The 21,450-nt window shown below is 36.1% G+C and overlaps 1 protein-coding gene across 4 annotated transcripts in view; it reads left to right on the top strand.

The window, feature by feature from the left end:
* Positions 1-21,450, top strand: part of COL24A1 (collagen type XXIV alpha 1 chain) — a 395,517-nt gene that overhangs the window by 112,278 nt on the left and 261,789 nt on the right. For all 4 annotated transcript variants that reach the window (XM_061183940.1, XM_061183941.1, XM_061183942.1 and 1 more), the window contains exons 16-20: positions 13,197-13,250; positions 13,327-13,371; positions 13,619-13,672; positions 13,949-14,002; positions 18,357-18,410. In XM_061183940.1, coding sequence (XP_061039923.1) covers positions 13,197-13,250; positions 13,327-13,371; positions 13,619-13,672; positions 13,949-14,002; positions 18,357-18,410 — 261 coding nt within the window. The remainder of the gene's footprint in view (positions 1-13,196; positions 13,251-13,326; positions 13,372-13,618; positions 13,673-13,948; positions 14,003-18,356; positions 18,411-21,450) is intronic.

Consider the following 21,450-nt stretch of genomic DNA (forward strand, 5'->3'; position numbering starts at 1 on the left):
TGTGTGGTTTATGTCAAAGAATGTTTTTCCTATGTTTTCCTCTAAGACTTTTATAGTGTCTGGTCTTACATTTAGGTCTTTAATCCATTTGGAGTTTATTTTTGTGTATGGTCTTAGGGAGTGTTCTAATTTCATTCTTTTCCATGTAGCTGTCCAGTTTTCCCAACACCACTAATTGAAGAGGCTGTATTTTCTCCATTGTATATTCTTGCCTCCTTCATCAAAAATAAGGTGACCATATGTACGTGGGTTTATCTCTGGGCTTTCTGTCCTCTAACATTGATCTATATTTCTGTTTTTGTGCCAGTACCATACTGTCTTGATTACTGTAACTTTTTAGTATAGTTTGAAATTGGGTAGCCTGATTCCTCCAGCTCTGTTTTTCTTTCTCAAGATTGTTTTGGCTATTTGGGGTCTTTTGTGTTTCCATAAGAATTGTAAAATTTTTTGTTCTAGTTCTGTGAAGAATGCCACTGGTACTTTGATAGGGATTGCATTAAATCTGTAGATTGCTTTGGGTGGTATAGTCATTTTCACAATATTGATTCTTCCAGTCTAAGAATGTGGTATATTTCTCCACTTGTTTATGTCATCTTTGACTTCTTTCATCAGTGTTTTATAGTTTTCTGAGTAGAAGTCTTTCACCTCCTTAGGTAGGTTTATTCCTAGGTATTTTATTCTTTTTGTTGTGATGGTAAATGGGATTGTTTCCTTAATTTCTCTTTCTGATTTTTTCGTTGTTAGTGTATAGGAATGCCAGAGATTTCTGTGCATTAATTTTGTGTCCTGCACCTTACCAAATTCATTGATTAGTTCTAGTAGTTTTCTGGTGGCATCTTTAGGATTTTCTCTGTATAGTATCATGTCATTTGCAAGCAGTGACAGTTTTACTTCTTCTTTTCCAATTTGTATTCCTTTTATTTCTTTTTCTTCTCTGATTGCCATGGCTACGGCTTCCAAAACTATGTTGAATAAGAGTGGTGAGAGTGGACATCCTTGTCTTTTTCCTTATCTTAGTGGGAATGGTTTCAGTCTTTCACCATTGAGTATGATGCTTGCTGTGGGTTTGTCATATATGGCCTTTATTATGTTGAGGTAAGTTCCCTCTATGTGCATTTTCTGGAGAGTTTTTATCATAAATGGGTGTTGAATTTTGTCAAAAGCTTTTTCTGCATCTATTGAGATGATCATATGGTTTTTCTTCTTCAATATGTTAATATGGTGTATCACATTGTTTGATTTGTATATACTGAAGAATCCTTGCATCCCTGGGATAAATCCCACTTGTCATGGTATATGATCCTTTTAATATGTTGTTGGATTTGATTTCCTAGTATTTTGTTGAGGATTTTTGCATCTATGTTCATCAGTGGTATTGGTCTATAATTTTCCTTTTTTGTAATATCTTTTTCTGGTTTTGGTATCAGGGTCACGGTGGCTTCATAGAATGAGTTTGGGAGTGTTTCTCCCTCTACAATTTTTTGGAAGAGGTTGAGAAGGATGGGTGTTAGCTCTTCTCTAAATGTTTGATAGAATTCACCTGCGAAGCCATCTGGTCCTGGACTTTTGTTTGTTGGAAGATTTTTAATTACAGTTTTAATTTCATTACTTGTGATAGGTCTGTTTATATTTTCTAATTCTTCACGGTTCTGTCTTGGAAAATTGTACCTTTCCAAGTATTTGTCCATTTCTTCGTGGTTGTCCATTTTATTGGCATATAGTTGTAGTAGTCTCTTATCATCCTTTGTATTGCTGTGGTGTCACTTGTGATTTCTCCTTTTTCATTTCCAGTTTTATTGATTTGCATCCTCTCTATTTTTCTTGATGAGTCTGGCTAGTGGTTTATCAGTTTTGTTTATCTTCTCAAAGAACCAGCTTTTAGTTTTATTGATCATTGCTATTGTTTTCCTTGTTTCTATTTCATTTATTTCTGCTCTGAAGTTTATGATTTCTTTCCTTCTACTGACTTTGGGTTTTCCTTGTTCTTCTTTCTCTAGTTGTTTTAAGTGTAGGGTTAGATTGTTTATTTGAGATTTTTCTTGTTTCTTGAAGTGAGATTGAATTGCTATAAACTTCCCTCTTAGAGCTGCTTTTGCTGCGTCCCATAGGTTTTGGGTCGTTGTGTTTTTGTTATCATTTGTTTCTATGTATTTTTTTATTTCTTCTTTGATTTCTTCAGTGATCTCTTGGTTATTTAGTAGCGCACTGTTTAGCCTCCATGTATTTGTGTTTTTTACAGTTTTTTTTCCTGTAATTGATTTCCAGTCTCATAGCATTGTGGTCAGAAAAGATGCTTGATATGATTTCACTTTCCTTAAATTTTCCGAGGCTTGATTTGTGACCCAGGGTGTGGTCTATCCTGGAGAATGTTCCTTGTGCACTTGAGAAGAAAGTGTATTCTGCAACTTTTCGGTGGCATGTTCTATAAATATCAATTAAATCTATCTGGTCTATTGTGTCATTTAAAGCTCTGTTTCCTTATTTATTTTCTGTTTGGATGATCTGTCCATTGGTGAAGGTGGCGTTGTTAAAGTCCCCTACCATTATTGTGTTACTGTCAATTTCTCCTTTCACGGTTGTTAGCATTTGCCTTATGTATTGAGGTGCTCCTATGCTGGGTGCATAAACATTTATAATTGCTACATCTTCTTCTTGGATTGATCCTTTGATCATTATGTAGTATCCCTCATCTCTTGTAACAGCCTTTATTTTAAAGTCTATTTTATCTGATAGGATTATCACTACTCCAGCTTCCTTTTGATTTCCATTTGCATGGAATATCTTTTTTCATCCCCTCACTTGCAGTCTGTATATGTCCCTAGGTCTGAAGTGGGTCTCTTGTAGACAGCCTATATATGGGTCTTGTTTTTGTATCTGTCCAGCCAGTCTGTGTCTTTTGGTTGGAGCATTTAATCCATTTACATTCAAGGTTACTATTGATATGTATGTTCCTATTACCATTTTCTTAATGTTTTGGGTTTGTTTTTATGGGACTTTTTCTTCTGTTGTGTTTCCCTCCTAGAGAAGTTTCTTTAGCATTTGTTGTAAAGCTGGCTTCGTGGTACTGAATTCTCTTAGCTTTTGCTTGTCTGAAAAGCTTTTGATTTCTCTGTCAAATCTGAATGAGATCCTTGCTGGGTAGTGTAATCTTGGTTGTAGGTTTTTCTCTTTCATCATTTTAAGTATATCCTGCCACTACCTTCTGGCCTGCAGAGTTTCTGCTGAAAAATCAGCTGATAACCTTATGGGCTTTCCTTTGTTATTTTTTGTTTTCCCCTTGCTGCTTTTAATATTTTTTCTTTCAATTTAATTTTTGGTAGTTTGATTAATATATGTCTTGGTGTGTTTCTCCTAGGGTTTATCCTGTATGGGACTCTCTGCGCTTCCTGGACTTGGGTGACTATTTCCTTTTCCCATGTTAGGGAAGTTTTCGACTATACTCTCTTCAAGTATTTTCTCAGACCCTTTCTTTTTCTCTTCTTCTGCGACCCCTATAATTCGAACGTTTATGCATTTAGTGTTGTCCCAGAGGTCTCTGAGATTGTCTTCAGTTCTTTTCATTCTTTTTTCTTTGTTCTGCTCCTCGGCAGTTATTTCCACCATTTCGTCTTCTAGCTCACTTATTCGTTCTTCTGCCTCAGTTATTCTGTTATTGATTCCTTCTAGTGTATTTTTCATTTCAGTTATTGTGTTGTTCATCTCGGTTTGTTCTTTAGTTCTTCTGGTCTTTGTTAAACATTTCTTGTATTTTCTCGGTCCACACCTCCATTCTATTTCCGAGATTCTGGATCATCTTTACTATCATTACTCTGAATTCCTTTTCAGGTAGATTGCCTATTTCCTCTTCATTTATGTGGTCTTGTAGGTTTTTACTTTGCTTCTTCATCTGTGACATATTTTTTGCCGTCTCATTTTTTTTTTTTTTTTGGTGAGTTGGATTGTGTTCATGTCTTACTGGTTGTTTGCTCTGAGGCTTCCAACACTGGTGTTTGTGAGCTGTTGGGTAGAACTGGGTATTGGTGCTGAGATGAGGACCTCTGGCAGACCTCACTCCGATGAATATTCCCTGGAGTCTGAGGTTCTCTGTTAGTCCAGTGGTTCACACTCGGAGCTCCCACCCCAGGAGCTTCGGCCCAAACCCTGGCTTGTGAATCAACGTCCTGCAAGCCGTGAAGGGCAGAAAAAACAAAGGGGGGGAACAATAACAAAGTAAAAAATAAAATTAGACCAGGATACTAACAGATATGTTAGAAAGAATATACAAATAAAAATATAGTTGAAACAACAACCGGAAGGTAAAACAGAACCAGAGTAGTAAAAAAAAAAAGAGGGAAAAAAAGAAAAAAAAAAGGTGGTAAAGACCTTGGCTGTGGAAGTTGGAGGGCGGGGCCTATGCTTAGGATCCACAGGGCTTGAAAAGGCCCTGTGGCTGGTGGGGGGTGGGGCTTAGGCTCGACAGAACAGAAGGGGCCCAGGCGTGCCTCCTGCCTCTGGTGTCAGAGGGCGGGGGCTCCCACCTGGGAGCCCAGCAGGCTTCCTGGGTTCAAGTGGGCGGGGTGGTTGCCCTCCGCTCCTCTCCTGCTCTTCTGGTCCTGGAGGGCCCCACCTGCCTGCCTCTCCTGCTCTCCCTCCTATGCCGCAAGGACCCATGCGGCCTGGAGCTCCTATTCTCCCTGGCCTCCCTCCTAGCCCCCAGGAGCAATGAGGCCCACAGGGGCCCTCTGAGGGCATAGGACCTGGCCTGTGAGAGCTGGGCAGACTTCCTCAGCCGATTGGGCAGAGGAAACACTGTGCATGCTCCCCCCTAATCTGAGCCCCCGAGGGTCCCTCCAGGCATGGGAACCCCTCCCCCATCTCAGCCACCCCTAGGGGCACCGGTCCTTTCCGGCCTCTACTTCTCCTGCCCCCTCAGTCCCGCCACATCCTACTGGTTCGCTTGGGACTTCCACCCATCTCCTTGGACATCACAGTCCACCACCAGCATCCGGCAGGTGCCCTAGTTGTGGGGAGACACGATCTCCATGTCTTCCCACACTACCATCTTGACTCCACCCTGAATATGTTTTTTGATACCTTCTGAAACTTAGTATTTTGTGATTTTTCTTTCAGAGTCACTAAAAAGTAAAATAGCATATTGTACATACAAAGTACATTCATCTGAACATGCCAGACTATGCACAGTAATATATTTACTGAAACAAAAATTTAGGATATTATGTATAGAAAAAACAACAGGACAATAAAGAAATATTTGTTTGTTTGTTTTTAAGATATTCCTTTCCATTCCTTACATGAATTGTTGCTGTATAATTTCCACATGGAGATGTTTATTGTATTTTTTTAACGTCTTTATTGCAGTATAATTGCTTTACAATGTTGTGTTAGTTTCTGCTGTATAACAAAGCGAATCAGCTATATGTATACATATATCCCTATATCCCCTCCCTCTTGCGCCTCCCTCCCACCCTCCCTATCCAACCCCTCTAGGTGGTCAGAGAGCACCGAGCTGATCTTCCTGTGTTATGTGGCTGCTTCCCACTAGCTATCTGTTTTACATTTGGTAGTGTATATATGTCAGTGCTACTCTCTCACTTCGTCCCAGCTTACCCTTCCCCCTCCCCGTGTCCTCAAGTCCATTCTCTACATCTGCATCTTTATTTCTGTCCTTGCCCTAGGTCCGTCAGAACCATTTTTTTTTTAGATTCCATATATATGTGTTAGCATACTGTATTTTTCTCTTTCTGACTTACTTCACTCTGTATGACAGACTCTAGGTCCATCCACCTCACTACAAATAACTCAATTTCGTTTCTTTTTATGACTGTGTAATATTCCACTGTATATATGTGCCACATCTTCCTTATCCATTCATCTGTTGAGGGACACTTAGGTTGCTTCCGTGTCCTGGCTGTTGTAAATAGAGCTGCAATGAACATTATGGTACATGTCTCTTCTTGAATTTTGGTTTTCTCAGGGTATATGCCCAGTAGAGGGATTGCTGGGTCATATGGTAGTTCTAGTTTTAGTTTTTTAAGGAACCTCCAAACTGCTCTCCATAGTGGCTGTGTCAATTTACATTGCCACCAACAGTGCAAGAGAGTTCCCTTTTCTCCACACCCTCTCCAGCATTTATTGTTTGTAGAGTTTTTGATAATGGCCATTCTGACTGGTGTGAGGTGATACCTTATTGTGGTTTTTATTTGCATTTCTCTAATTATTAGTGATGATGAGCATTCTTCATGTGTTTGTTGGCCATCTCTATGTCTTCTTTTCAGAAATGTCTATTTAGGTCTTATGTGCATATTTGGATTGGTTTGTTTGTTTTTCGATATTGGTCTCTATGAGCTGCTTGTATATTTTGGAGATTAATCCTTTGTCAGTTGCTTCATTTGCAAATATTTTCTCCCATTCTGAGGGTTATCTTTTTGTCTTGTTTATGGTTTCCTTTGCTGGCAAAAGCTTTTAAGGTTCATTAGGCCCCATTTGTTTATCTGTATTTTTATTTCCATTTCTCTAGGAGGTGGGTCAGAAAGGATCTTGTTGTGATTTATGTCATAGAGTGTTCTGCCTATGTTTTCCTCTAACAGTTTTATAGTGTCTGGCCTTACATTTAGGTCTTTAATCCATTTTGAGTTTATTTTTGTATATGGTGTTAGGGAGTGTTCTAATTTCATTCTTTTGCATGTAGCTGTCCAGTTTTCCCAGCACCACTTACTGAAGAGGCTGTCTTTTCTCCATTGTATATTCTTGCCTCCTTTATCAAAGATAAGGTGACAGTATGTGCGTGGGTTTATCTCTGAGCTTTCTATCCTGTTCCATTGATCTGTATTTCTGTTTTTGTGCCAATACCATACTGTCTTGATTACTGTAACTTTGTAGTTTAGTCTGAAGTCTGGGAGCCTGATTCCTCCAGCTCCGTTTTTCTCTCTCAAGGTTACTTTGGCTATTCGGGGTCTTTTGTGTTTCCATACAAATTGTGAAATTTTTTGTTCTAGTTCTGTGAAAAATGCTATTGGTAGTTTGATAGGGATTGCATTGAATCTGTAGATTGCTTTAGATAGTATAGTCATTTTCACAATATTGATTGTTCCAATCCAAGAACATGGTATATCTCTCCATCTGTTTGTCTCGTCTTTAATTTCTTTCATCAGTGTCTTATAGTTTTCTGCATACAGGTCTTCTGTCTCCTTCTGTAGGTTTATTCCTAGGTGTTTTATTCTTTTTCTTGCAGTGGTAAATGGGAGTGTTTCCTTATTTTCTCCTTCAGATTTTTCATCATTAGTGTATAAGGATGCAAGAGATTTCTGTGCATTAATTTTGTATCCTGCTACTTTACCAATTCATTGATTAGCTCTAGTAGTCTTCTGGTAGCATCTTTAGGATTTTCTATGTACAGTATCATGTCATCTGCAAAAAGTGACAGTTTTACTTCTTCTTTTCCATTTTGGATTCTTTTTATTTCTTTTTCTTCTCTGATTGCTGTGGCTAAAACTTCCAATACTATGTTGAATAATAGTGGTGAGAGTGGGCAACCTTGTCTTGTTCCTGATTTTAGAGGAAATGGTTTCAGTTTTTCACCATTGAGAATGATGTTTACTGTGGGTTTGTCATATATGGCCTTTATTATGTTGAGGTAGCTTCCCTCTGTGCCTACTTTCTGGAGAGTTTTTATCATAAATAAGTGTTGAATTTTGTCAAAAGATTTTTCTGCATCTATTGAGAGGATCATATGGTTTTTCTCCTTCAATTTGTTAATATGGTGTATCACATTGAGTGATTAGCATATACTGAATAATCCTTGCATTCCTGGGATAAATCACACTTGATCATGGTGTGTAATCCTTTTAATGTGCTGTTGGATTATGTTTGTTAGTCTTTTGTTGAGGATTTTTGCATCTATGTTCATCAGTGATATTAGCCTGTAGTTTTCTTTTTTTGTGACATCTTTATCTGATTTTGGTATCAGGGTGATGGTGGCCTCGTAGAATGAGTTTGGGAGTATTCCCCCCTCTGCTATATTTTGGAATAGTTTGAGAAGGATAGGTGATAGCTCTTCTCTGAATGTTTGATAGAAGTCGCCTGTGAATCCATCTGGTCCTGGACTTATGTTTGTTGGAAAATTTTTATTCACAGTCTCAATTACAGTGTTTGAGATTGGTCTGTTTATATTTTGTATTTCTTCCTTGTTCAGTCTTGGAAGGTTGTGCTTTTCTAAGAATTTGTCCATTTCTTCCAGGTTGTCCATTTTGTTGGCATAGAGTTGATTGTAGTAATCTTTCATGATCCTTTGTATTTCTGCAGAGTCAGTTCTTCTCCTTTTTCATTTCTAATTCTATTGATTTGAGTATTCTCCCTTTTCTGGCTAGTGGTTTATCAATTTTGTTTATCTTCCCAAATATCCAGCTTTTAGTTTTATTGACTTTGCTATTGTTTCCTTCATTTCTTTTTCATTTATTTCTGATCTTATCTTTATTATTTCTTTCCTCTATTGACTTTGGGTTTTCTTTTTTCTTCTTTCTCTAATTGTTTTAGGTATACGATGAGGTTGTTTATTTGAGATGTTTCTTGTTTCCTGAGGTAGGATTGTATAGCTCTAAACTTCCCTCTTAGAACTGCTTTTGCTGCATCCCATAGGTTTTGGGTCGTCATGTTTTCATTGTCATTTGTTTCTAGGTATTTTTTGATATCCTCTTTGATTTCTTCAGTGATCTCTTGGCTATTTAGTAGTGTATTGTTTAGCCCCGATGGGTTTGCATTATTTACAGTTTTTTTTCCTGTAATTGCATTGTTGTAGGAAAAGATACTTGATACAATTTTAATTTTCTTAAATCTACCAAGGCTCATTTTGTGACCCAACGTATGATCTATCCTGGAGAATGTTCCTTGAGCACTTGAGAAGAAGTGTATTCTGTTGTTTTTGGTGGAATGTCCTATAAATATCAATTAAGTCCATCTGGTCTAATGTATCATTTAAAGCTTGTGTTTCCTTATTTGTTTTCATTTTGGGTGATCTGTCCATTGGTGGAAATTGTGTGTTAACGTCCCCTTCTATTACCGTGTTACTGTCGATTTCCCCTTTTATGGCTATTAGCATTTACCTTATGTATTGAGGTGCTCCTATGTTGGGTGCATAAATATTCATAATTGTTACATCTTCTTCTTGGACTGATTCATTGATCATTATGTCGTATCCTTCTTTGTTTTTTGTAACAGTCTTTATTTTAAAGTCTGTTTTGTCTGATATGAGTATTGCTACTCCAGCTTCCTTTTGATTTCCATTTGCATGGAATATCTTTTTCCATCCCCTCACTTTCAGTCTGTATGTGTCCCTAGGTCTCAAGTCGGTCTCTTGTAGACAGCATATATATGGGTCTTGTTTTTGTATCCATTCAGCCAGTCAGTGTGTTTTGGTTGGAGCAATTAAACCATTTACATTTAAGGTAATTATCAATATGTATGTTCCTTTTACCATTTTCTTAATTGTTTTGGGTTTGTTTTTGTTGGTCTTTTCCTTCTCTTGTGTTTACCACCTAGAGAAGTTCCTTTAGCATTTGTTGTAAAACTGGTTTGGTGGTACTCTTAACTTTTGCTTGTTTGTAAAGGTTTTAATTTCTCCGTTGAATTTGAATGAGATCCTTGCTGGGTGGAGTAATCTTGGCTGTAGGTTTTTCCCTTTCATCACTTTAAATATGTCCTGCCACTCCCTGCTGGCTTGCGGAGTCTCTGCTGAAAGTTCAGCTGTTAACCTTATGGGAATTCCCTTGTATATTTTTTTTTGCTTGTCCCTTGTTGCTTTTAATATCTTTTCTTTGTATTTAATTTTTGATAGTTTGATTAATATGTGTGTTGGCATGTTTCTCCTTGGATTTATCCTGTATGGGACTCTCTGCACTTCCTGGACTTGTTTGACTATTTCCTTTCCCCTGTTAAGGAAGTTTGCAAGTGTAATCTCTTCAAATATTTTCTCAGTCCCTTTCTTTTCCTCTTCTTCTTCTGGGACCCCTATAATTCGAATGTTGGTGCATATAATGTTGTCCCAGAGTTCTCTGAGACTGTCCTTAATTCTTTTCATTCTTTTTTCTTTATTCTGCTCTGCGGTAGTTATGTCCACAGTTTTATCTTCCAGGTCACTTATCCGGTCTTCTGCCTCAGTTATTCTGCTATTGATTCCTTCTAGAGAATTTTTAATTTCATTTATTTTGTTGTTCATCATTGTTTGTTTGCTCTTTAATTCTTCTAGGTCCTTGTTAAACGTTTTTTTTATTTTCTCCATTCTATTTCCAGGATTTTGGATCATCTTTACTATCATTATTCTGAATTCTTTTTCAGGTAGACTGCCTATTTCCTCTTCATTTGTTTGGTCTGGTGGGTTTTTACCTTGCTCCTTCATCTGCTGCATATGTCTCTTTCTTCTCATTTTGTTTAACTTACTGTATTGGGTGTCTCCTTTTCACAGTCTGCAGGTTCCAGTTCCTGTTGTTTTTGGTGTCTGCCCCCTACTTGTGAGGTTGGTCAGTGGTTTGTGTAGGCTTCGTGGCAGAGGGGACTGGTCCCTGTGTTCTGGTGTGTGGGGCTGGATCTTGTCCTTCTGGTGGGCAGGGCCGCGTCCAGTGGTGAATTTTGGGGTATCTGTGGACTTAGTATGACTTTAGGTGGCCTCTCTGCTAGTGGGTGGGGTTGTGTTCTGGTCTTGCTGGTTGTTTGGCATGGCGCATCCAGCACTGGAGCTTGCTGGCTGTTGGTTGGAGGTGGGTCTTAGGGTTTAGATGGAGATCTCTGGGAGAGCTCTCACCGAATGATATTACTTGGGGCCAGGAGGTCTCTGGTGGTCCAATGTCCTGTTCTCGGTTCTCCCACCTTGGAGGCTCAGACCTGACACCTGGCTGGAGCACCAAGACCCTGCCACCCACATGGGTCGGAAGAAAAGGAAGAAAAAAGAAGGAAAAAAAAAGAAAAATACACGAACAATAGAACCCCAAACCAAATGGTAAAAGCAAAACTAAACAGACAAAATCACACAAATAAACATACACACTCATAAGAAGAAAACAAACAACAGCAACAACAAAAAACGAACAGTCAGAACCCTAGGACAAATGGTAAAAGCAAACCTAAATAGACAAAATCATACAAAGAAACATACACACTATAGACCAGGGCTTCAGAATATTTGGTCCTTTTCTAGACTTCTCTCTGTTCCTCTGTGAAAGAACTTCAAGGTCATTTTGCTTAGACTTTGATTCTCAGCCTGCAATGGAATCACGTGGGAATCTTGAACCGATGCTGGGCCTCACTGGGGAGGAATCAAATCAGAAAATCTGGGGTGAGGCCTGGCATGAAACTGCTTTAAAGCTTCCTGCCCGACTCCACCAGTCTCCGGAGGCGAGAGCCCTGTATTTTTTAAACTATCATAAGTTTTAAAGCTATGAACTTTGAATAAACTAGCCACTGTAATTATAAGAATAATTATTTCCTATTGATAGAATTTGTCAATGATTTATTAATACTGCATATCTGTTCATTAAATTGGAAAGTATTACTCTGCCTCTTGCAGTCTCATGTATTTCAGGCTTACACATGTTGGAAATAATTTATGGTAGTTATATTTCACAGACTTTAAGACTCACCCCAAAGTAAAGATGTCATATTTTCCATTCTGAAATTAGTAATATATAAATGTGGACTGTTAGAAATGTGCCGTTATGTCAGGACGTAGACCTCTGGAAATCACTGTTTTAAATTTATTTTTAAAGTTGATTGCTTCCTCCAGTGTTCATTCCATAGTTTATTTCAAAACAATTATGTGCCAGTTATTATGTTGGGTCAGAGATATAAAAAAATGAATAAAACATGCTTCTGCTCTCACATAATGCACAGATTAGGAAAACAGAAAAAAGAAAACAAAAAACCAAAAACAGGCCAGTATACTCAGTATGGTAAGCAGAAGGACATTCCAGTAGTGGTAACTGTATCTTCAAAGGGTTGGAGCATGTGGTAAGGGAGAGCATGTTCAGAGGCTAGAACACAGCCCATTGTGTCTAAAATGTTGGGTTTGGAGGAAGAAGAAGTCAAAGGGGAGTAGGGATGAATGGAAGGACATGAGACTGAAAGGGTTGATGGAAAACTAGTAGTAAGGGCCTGGGATGCTATCCTAAGAAATTTGGATTACAACTAAAAAGGGCAACATTTTCATCATTGTTGCAAATACACCCTTAAAAGTTCCTTAACATTTGGAAAGCATGAAATGGAGGTTTAAAGCAACTCGGTATTTGAAGATGAAGGATGATACGTTAGCCAGGCACAGAGAGGTTGCAAGAGAAAGAAGGAAAATGAAGGCATCAATAACACAAAAATTTAGTGGGTTCCAAACAATCAAGAGATTTCCACTATTTTTTAAATTTTTACTTTCAAAAACCCTTATAGTTGTCCTTTACATTCTAAGAAAGAAGTTTTTCTAGGTCTGTTGCTTGCAGGAGATGATAGTGGTAGTTAATGTTTTTGAGTAATCTTGCTTTGGAGCATTAAATTGAAAACCTTGACCTTGGTGTCTATGTCTCTTTCATGTTTGTTTCCTCAACACTACTGTATAATACTACAACGTTTGATACATATTATGCTCAATAAATATTAAATGATGAATGAATGAGAGAAACCCAGAAGAGCAGAGCCTTTTGTTTACTACTCAGTTCCCTAAAATTATGGTAAATTTTATTGTCTGCAAGTTGTAAATCATGAAATAAAATCATTGGAATGCCTGGCACATAGTAACTGCCCAATAAATGTTTGCTGAATAAATGGGTGAAAGAAAAATCTAAGACAATCAAATGAAGTATTTATTGAATACTTCCTGGGAACATGGCACTAAAGTATTTCCCCTATCATCAAGATATTATCTCTCTGGAGAAATACTTCAAAATGAATGCTGTGGGTAGTAAGTATTATAGGAGCTCAAGGAAGGGAAGGAGGCTCGTAGACAAGATCCGTATGAGTAGGCTTCAGGAAACAGGATAGACCTCATTAAAATTTGAATGATTGGTATGATTTATAAATGTGAAAAGGAAAAGAAGTTGTTGAAGAATAAGGCATGTGTGGGAGCTTAGTGAGATGAACCATTCTGGGTTAATTAAGTTTACCATGTTCTCTTTTTAATTCTAGTTGGGTGCTCAAGGATGCCTTTCTTTCTTATTGCTTTTCAGGGCAGTGTTGGCCCTATGGGACCAGTTGGACCTTCTGGAATCCCTGGCCCAATGGTATGTTTCTATTTTTATAATGGATATTTCACTTTGATTTTTCTATGATGTCACAAAGTATCACTTTCTTTTTTAGGGTCTTTTGGGGAATAAGGGCCTACCTGGAATCAAAGGTGATAAGGTGATTTAAATATTTACATTGTCATAGAGATTATTTCTTATCACATTTACTTTTCTTTTGAATCCACACAACTTATAAAATACTTGTTTTAAAAAATATGGGATCTAATCTGTACTATCAATTATATAATTTTTCTCAAAAGTAGGAAAAATAGAGAAATTATTCTTGTATAACTAGTATTTGCCTTCTTATAATATTGCCACATTTGCATTGCTTAAGTGTCTTCACGTGAAATTGTGCTCTCCAGGGTGAACAAGGCATTGTGGGAGAGCTAGGAGAACCAGGGTATCCTGGAGACAAGGTAATGTTTTTACCATTAATTTTATATAAATACAACAAAAACCAGTGAAAATGTATAAATTCTTTAAAAAGGAAGGAGTACTGATTATTTTAATCATTGATTATATTTTTTTTAGGATATGGTATCAATATGGTTTTACAAGTCTTATTTAAAACAGTTTTCTCAATTATTTTAGAATAATTCCATGAATTTTTTTAGTAAATTTGTAAATAGAGGCATATCTGCCTTCTGTCGTAGAATAGTTTTTCTCTTCAGTGTACTGTTCTTTTCTTTTAGGGCGCTAGGGGTTTTCCTGGACCACCAGGGATGCGAGGAAAGCCAGGACCTTCAGTAGGTTTGAACTTTTGGTTTGCTTTTTCTGATTCATGGAGTACACACTATGGCATGAGTCTGGATACCTGTTGTTGTTTGTGGAATGTAAGAAGTAGGATGTAAGACTACCAGTATGGCGTTTTCTCTCCACTTTTAGAATATAGCTAATCCTTGAAGTTTTTAGCTCACATTCCATAGATTATTGGATCTCACCCTCCTCACCCCACCCCATCCCAGGCCAAAGCCAAATTTCTGTGAGCCTTAAAGATCTTGGTTGATCTATTATAGACAGTATTTAAACTAAGCAGTAGATTTTAAGTCAGAAAATATAAGGCACCTTAAATAATATTTTAATTTATCCAGATATCTGTTTCATTAAGGAAACATTCGGAAGAAAAAATAACATGTCACACTATCTTATGGGCCCAAATATTCTAGTTCCTTGTCTTTTTTTAACCTTTGACCATCAATTAATTGAAATAAAAGGATACCGTGTATTGTAGTTAACTTGAAGCCCAAGAAACTATAAAACTAAAGTTACTGAATAATTCAAAACATTTAAATGAAAAATGGTTAAAACATGAGTTAAAGGTATTTATCTGCACATTAAAAATCATAATAATTATTATAGCTAACATTTACTGAGTGCTTACAAAGTGCCAGGTGCTCTTCTAAGGTCTATACGTCTAATTTAATCCTTAAAACAATCATATGACGTTGGGACTATTATTATTCCTATTTTACCAATTAGGGAAACTGAGACACAGAGAGTTAACTAACTTGCCCAAGGTCCCATAGTTAGTTAGTAACCACCTGGGAAAACCTAGGAAAACGCATATGTCGGAGCCCATGCACATAGCCACTGTGCCATAGTGTTTTAGGCTTTAACGTTTTAAGATTGTTTTAGGGTTTTAATATTGATTACAACTCTGTGAAGGTGATTGTAGATACAAAAAATTAGATATAAAATCATAATTTATTAATATAACTTTATAAAAGAGTGTTGTTTTCCCGAGCAATTCATCATGTTCCCTCTAACTCTGCCCTCTCATCTTTGGATTGTTTATTTTTGCATCAAAGGAAGCAGCATTAAGTTACATAACTTTACATACACCATTCTCTATGACTTCTAACAGTGACAGCATTTCATATACATTTCCCAGGAATTATTTAATCCAAAGAACAATTGTTGGCATCTATTTAGCTAATGACATGTTGGTGGTGAGTTTTGCCTTAACTAGTTTTCACTCAGTCAGCCATCTACCCAGACTTGTGCCGTGGTGTTGAATCTCAGAAGGGGCACGAGTATAGGTCAAGCTAACAAAAAGCTTCTGTTTTTTGAGGATGATTCTAAACCACGTGAAAGGGACTTTCAATATCTGCAGTGATTGACCCTTCTTATATCTTCATTTTTTTCTAATGTGAGGGTTTTCTAACTTTTGATAATAATAAAAGGAAATGGTATGACACATTTTCTAAGGTCAATACTAAGTAATAAATAATTGATATTATTCTCTTACGCTTTGTAATTAATTACTTGAGAAAATCAGAGTCAAATATCATGCTTATATAAGGTAAACTTTTTAATGTCTTCCTTACTCTTTGATTCAACTTATATTGATAACATGGTTATTGGGGTGGGAGGGGGGAAATCGCTGGCCTGAATAACATGTAGATTTTAGTTCCAGCCCTGACACTGACCTGCTGTGACCTTGGACATTTAACCACCATGGTATCCAGTTTCTCGTGTTTAAAATGAGAGTCAGGCTATATCATATGTAAGGTTCCTTGCAGCTCTGTGACTCTTTAATCCTCTCTTAGTAATAATGCTTACCAACGTTGCTCTAGTCTAAGCTAAAGCAAAGACAGCCTGTTTTACCTTTAGCACATTGTCTTAAAACCTTACATTTTTTTTTTTCCTGGAATCACCAGAAACTCTAATGTGGTTCTTTAAGGCAGTGATGCAGGAAACATGAAATGGTGAGCGTGAGGCTTTTGCTTGCTCGTGTTATACCTTTTTTGTACTATTCTAATAAAAATATTTTAAAGTCAGCAGGGATTAGTTTGGTAGGAAACAGTTGGCTATTTTTTATTTGTTTTTTTTAATCAAATCTTCAAAATATACATACTTTGGACTGAAGATGGGATAGAGACTTATGAATTAATATTTATGAGATGGCCTTGCCTTTAGACTTTCACTTTATTTATCACTTGTTTCTATCTTATTGTTAGAAAAAATTGTAGTTGTTTGACTTTCCTCGTTATGGAAGGAGACACCTGTTGAATGAAAAATTACGTACACAATATCAGTAATCATATTAAAAATAAATTATACAAGTTGGTGCCTATCTAAATCATTTGTTTACTATCATGCAAAGAATGCCAAAGTTATAAGAATGTCTTTCTTATTTTATATCTCCTACTTTTGGTTTTCTTTTATCTAAAATGTTGGTGTCACTGATACTGTTTCCAAATGAATCTAAGTTATAACATAAAAGAATGTTTTCAAGATAAAAGAATGTCCTGATCCAGAAGGTTTTTAACATTCTGGAATAGGGAAGCTTTTACCCTGCAAGTATTTAAAAACTAGAGGAAACTACCAATCTGAAGTTGTTAAGAAATATTATTTTTTTTAAAAGAGAAAGTAAATACAATTATGTCCTTTCCATTTTTTTTTAGCTAGAAGTTGCTGTCATTTGTAGAAGTTTACTTTTAATCATTATTCAATTCTCTAAAAGTTACTTGAAAACTCAGTTTATAATTTATAAAGGAGAATTGACATTCAAGGAAACTTGCCATTGAAGTTTTTCAAAATGAAAATTTTTTCTGAAGGATGAATAAAATTATTCCACAATTTATGTTTTTAAATATCAGGTTGTCAATCAACTTTTCTGAAAACAGAGGCCTAGTGTATGCTGATTTTTCCTCAAGCTTGTAAATTTAGTGTCTTGTTTAGATTTTGCCACTAGAGGGCCTCAGTGAGAACTTCATCTCTATCTCTTGGAGGTAATATTCATTTTAAGAATTTGACTCCCTTAGATACTGATTATGATGGAGTATGATGGATTATAATTTTGTTTATTTAGGGGAACTTCAGTGAACTTCACATAATACTTTATTACTTTTCTCTAGATTTGATTGCAGTAGTTGTATTGTGTACTGTTTAAGTCCAGATACTCTAGCACTCTATGAGACTGAATTTAGTACATGTGGAAAACTGTGCTTTACTTCTTGGAAAGTGGATAAACCCATATTATACATAAAATTTTATGTATAAGAAATGCAAGCAATTTTATGTATTCCGAGACCTATTTAAGTCAAATTTGAAGCTCACATAGAAATTTAATATGACAGAAATAATGAATTCAATATTTTTTATGAAAACAAGGGTATCAGACTACCGGCCTTCCCTGTTCTGTAGTTTCCTCTCTTGAGAGCATCACCAACCCTCTCTAGTAGCAGGCTTTTACCCACTTCTCTTTCCTCGGACTTCTTCTCCAGCCCTGATTTCACATTGTTAGCCTGAATGTCAGAAAATGGCTACAGAGTTATTGAAACTGAATCCTCAGAAGTTTAGTTAAAGGATTCAAGCAATCTAGGAATTCTAGGTATCATCCAGGAGAGGAGAGAGGAAGTGAAGGGAAGGATTAATGGTTATAAAATTGATTAACATTTAATGAGTACTTTCTATGTGCTAGGCACTGTGCTTAACACTTATACATTTATTGTCTCATTTAATCCTTACAATGACTCTGTAAGAATGTTACTACTGTTGTTATTATTCCTGTTTTATTGGTGAGAAAACTGAGGCTGAGAGACATTAAGCAACAAGGATTTAAATCCAGGTGATTCTTAATTACAAAATCAGGCCCCTTATAGTTATCAAAGGAGAAGGGAATTTTCAGAGACAATCAGAGGACCCTGGCTATTTATGGAAACAGTTCTTCATCTGGAGTTCCCTACTTTGTTAAGTCAAACTTTACTGTCTTATCTCTGTGTAACACATACCCCCACACACAATTTTTTTCCTTGATTTGATTTCCATTAATTTGTTTGTATCCCTAACATTTAGGAGTAAATATATATATATATATATATATATATATATATATATATATATATATATATGGACACATACCTCTATATAATAAGTTTTCTACAATGATGATGGTTATAAATTAAGTCTTTCTGAATAGTCATTAAAACTTTGGCATATTATTATGTATTGAGCGTTGTTTGCCAGAAAGTCATTACAACTTTGTGTGGCATAATATATTTAGTGCTTTTTGCTTACCATATGTTTCCTTTTTAAATCATATTTATTAAATTAATGTTTATACTTTGATTTCTCCCACCCACCCCCACGTTTTAGGGCCAAACAGGTAACCCAGGACCCCAAGGACCATCTGGCTCTCGAGGACCAGAGGTAAAATGTTGGTGGGAATATAATTAATTTAAATAAATATAGAAATTAAGCTTGGTTAGTAAAACATGCTTTTACATAATAAGTTTAAGAAAGATTCTCTTTAAAGTTTGTATCTTTGAAAATAGTTTGGACTAAATTTTTTCTGTTATGTCAGGAGGTTTGCAACAGTGATCTCTAGAAAATAGAAAAGGTATTAGCTACATTACAGTCCTGGTTAGGTCACAGCTGATTTATTTGTTCTGCACAACGACTACTAATAACACATGCTTGGAGCTTGAAATCAAATTTCAGGACCTAAACGCCATTGAATTTTTAATGCAGAATGCTTCCAATTTTTTAATATGCATATATCATTTGGATCTCCTATTCTAGAATAAATACAATTAAGTCTGTAGCACATATATCAGATTTGCTTGTATATTTGAAATTCTTACTTTGGCTTAATGCTTGATGTAGAGGGGCTTTTTCTTTTCTTAAGACTACATAGGACATGAGCTTCTGAGATGAAACATTTAAGTTTTTTTAAAAAAAATCATTTTATGAGTCAAAGATATACTACATAGAGATAAAGCTTCTGAAGCTCACCCTAGTTCAAAAATATAAACCAAAACATATGCATACATAAACATATAAATACACATTCACATCTGATCCAGAGTCATAGGTGCAGCATTAACAGTGAGAAAGTGAATTTGGCTTCACAATAAATAAATCAGAGCAATAAAGTCCCCGTAGTGTCAAAGCAGTAGGCAGAGTTTCTAGGAATAGTACCATCCTGGTGCTTTCTCCCTCTCTTTGTAAACTGTAAGGTCTATTTCTTATTCCACAGCTGTCTTTCGGGGTTGGCTGATTTCTTTAGCAAATACCTATTCTTACTTATTGTCTAATTTAAAAACATATTGGATGTTGATAGTTCAAAAATCTAAAAAACGACATTGTATCTAGTTTCAATAATAAAGAGGTAATAGGAGGTAAAATACAGCAATGTATTCATGTCATCATTCTGGGAAGAAGGAAATTGTTTTGAGTAATAAAAATGATTATTAACAGACAAAGTAGTAATTAACAGATTAATATAAGTTTATCTCTTTTATGAGCCTACATTCATTTAATCATTTGTCATGAAAACCTTCCTGGAATGAATCATATTTACCTGTGTTCTCATACGGAGGATACAGAACCTAATTTATCTTTTATTATCTTTAAAGGTTAATTTTATGAACATGGATTATTCTGTTGTAATTTTAGTTACAGATGGTATGTGTCCTAGGAAGGACTGTGTCACCTCCTTGTTATCAGTATGGTTTTGGATCGTTTTCTTCTTTTATATAAAGCCAGGTTAAAGGATGCATGGGCCATGTTTTTACTTATTACTTGATTTTCCAAAAATTTTTTTTCCTCTGTTGCCTTTGAGATTTTATGATTTGCAGTCATGATTCAAAACATTGCCTCATTGTCTTTGACTCCTGCAAGGTAGTAAGCCCTAACCTATGCCCATTCTTCCTCCTTACCTATTTTAAATTTTTTGATGGGGCTGAAGATGTAACCTGTATTCTCTCAATAATTGGTGGCAGGTTGTTTTGGGAAATGGGGCCTAATCCAAAGATCATAACTTCTTCTTGATCATAAGAATATAATATGTAGGCTATCATATATGAGGCAACAGCTCTATTTAAATACTTCTTGACATTAGGCTTTTAATAGAATTGTATGTCTAAGAATTTAAAATAGCATGTTTAACAGTATATCAAGCCTGAAAAGTTTCTACTTGCACAGTAGATGAATTTTCTCAGGTAAAGGATCTTATATGTTGTGCTGTATTTTGACTTTATCCTGTAGTCAGTGATCAAAGATTTTTAATCAAAGGAATGAACTTATCAGACATGCATTTCAACATATAAGTGGTAGAAGGAATAAAGATAAAAGAGAAGGAGAGAGGTAGAGATGACAGGACTAAGGTGGCTTGGGAGTATAATGCAAGACCAGGGGATTAATGATGAGGGCCTGTAATAATAGAGAGGAAAGGGTGGCTTCAAGAAATAATTAGGAAATATAATTCACAGCAGTTGAATCACTCACTTCAGTTCATTCAGCTTGTGTGAGAGAGGAATAAAAGACAAATATAATAATTTTTGCTTGAACAGTTATGTAGAATGTAGATCACCATTCTAAAAAAAGAGAATAAAAAAGAAGGAGGAAGATACTCAGGGTGGGTGGAGATAATGCTTTGGTTTTGACTTTGTTAGGGCTGAAGTGCCTATAGGACATACAGGAAATTAGTCTCATAAGTGTATAGAAAATTGTAGACCTGACACTCAGAAGAGTGAACTAGAGATACATGTTTGTATAGTCATCAACATAAAGGTATTAGATGACACAATTGTAATAGATGAAATAATTTAGGCTTTATAAAACAAGGTTCGAAAATACTACACCTGGACCCTCAACTCCAGAAGCCTATATTCTCTGTTTACAGTGCAATTAAGTTTTAAATTGACAATATTAAGAGCAGTAAAATAAACTTTGGTAACTTAAAAACATTATGAGAAGAAAAAAATCACAATGGAAATTAGAAAATATTTAGAATTAAGTAACAAATCACTATAAAATCTAGTGTTGTACCTAAAGCAGCACCTAGAGGGAAATTCACAGACGTCAGTGCATTTCTCTAAAAAGCAAGGAAGATCAAGAATAATAAATAAGTTATGCATAGCACAAGTGTAGGGATTTGTTTTAAAAGGAAAAAGATGTTGAAAGAGGTCAAATAGGATAGAGTCTGTGTTCTCTGTAAGTAGGAGACTAAATCCCAAGAGTGGGAGAAAGGTGTGCATGCAGAAGGAGGGCGCTCGAAGAGTTCTGTGAGGACTAAGCAGGGAAGGGAACCAGGGACTAGTAACAATTTCTGACTTGTGTTAAAAACTCAGCTGAGGCTGAAAAACGTTTTCCCCAAAATATAGCCACAAAGTTCAGTACAGTTCATTAGAACCGAATTGCAAACTTGAGTCTCAACTTTCTACTGGGCAAAACAATGAAACATATG

Source organism: Eubalaena glacialis, chromosome 3 (assembly GCF_028564815.1).
Source record: "Eubalaena glacialis isolate mEubGla1 chromosome 3, mEubGla1.1.hap2.+ XY, whole genome shotgun sequence".
Lineage (NCBI taxonomy): Eukaryota > Metazoa > Chordata > Mammalia > Artiodactyla > Balaenidae > Eubalaena > Eubalaena glacialis.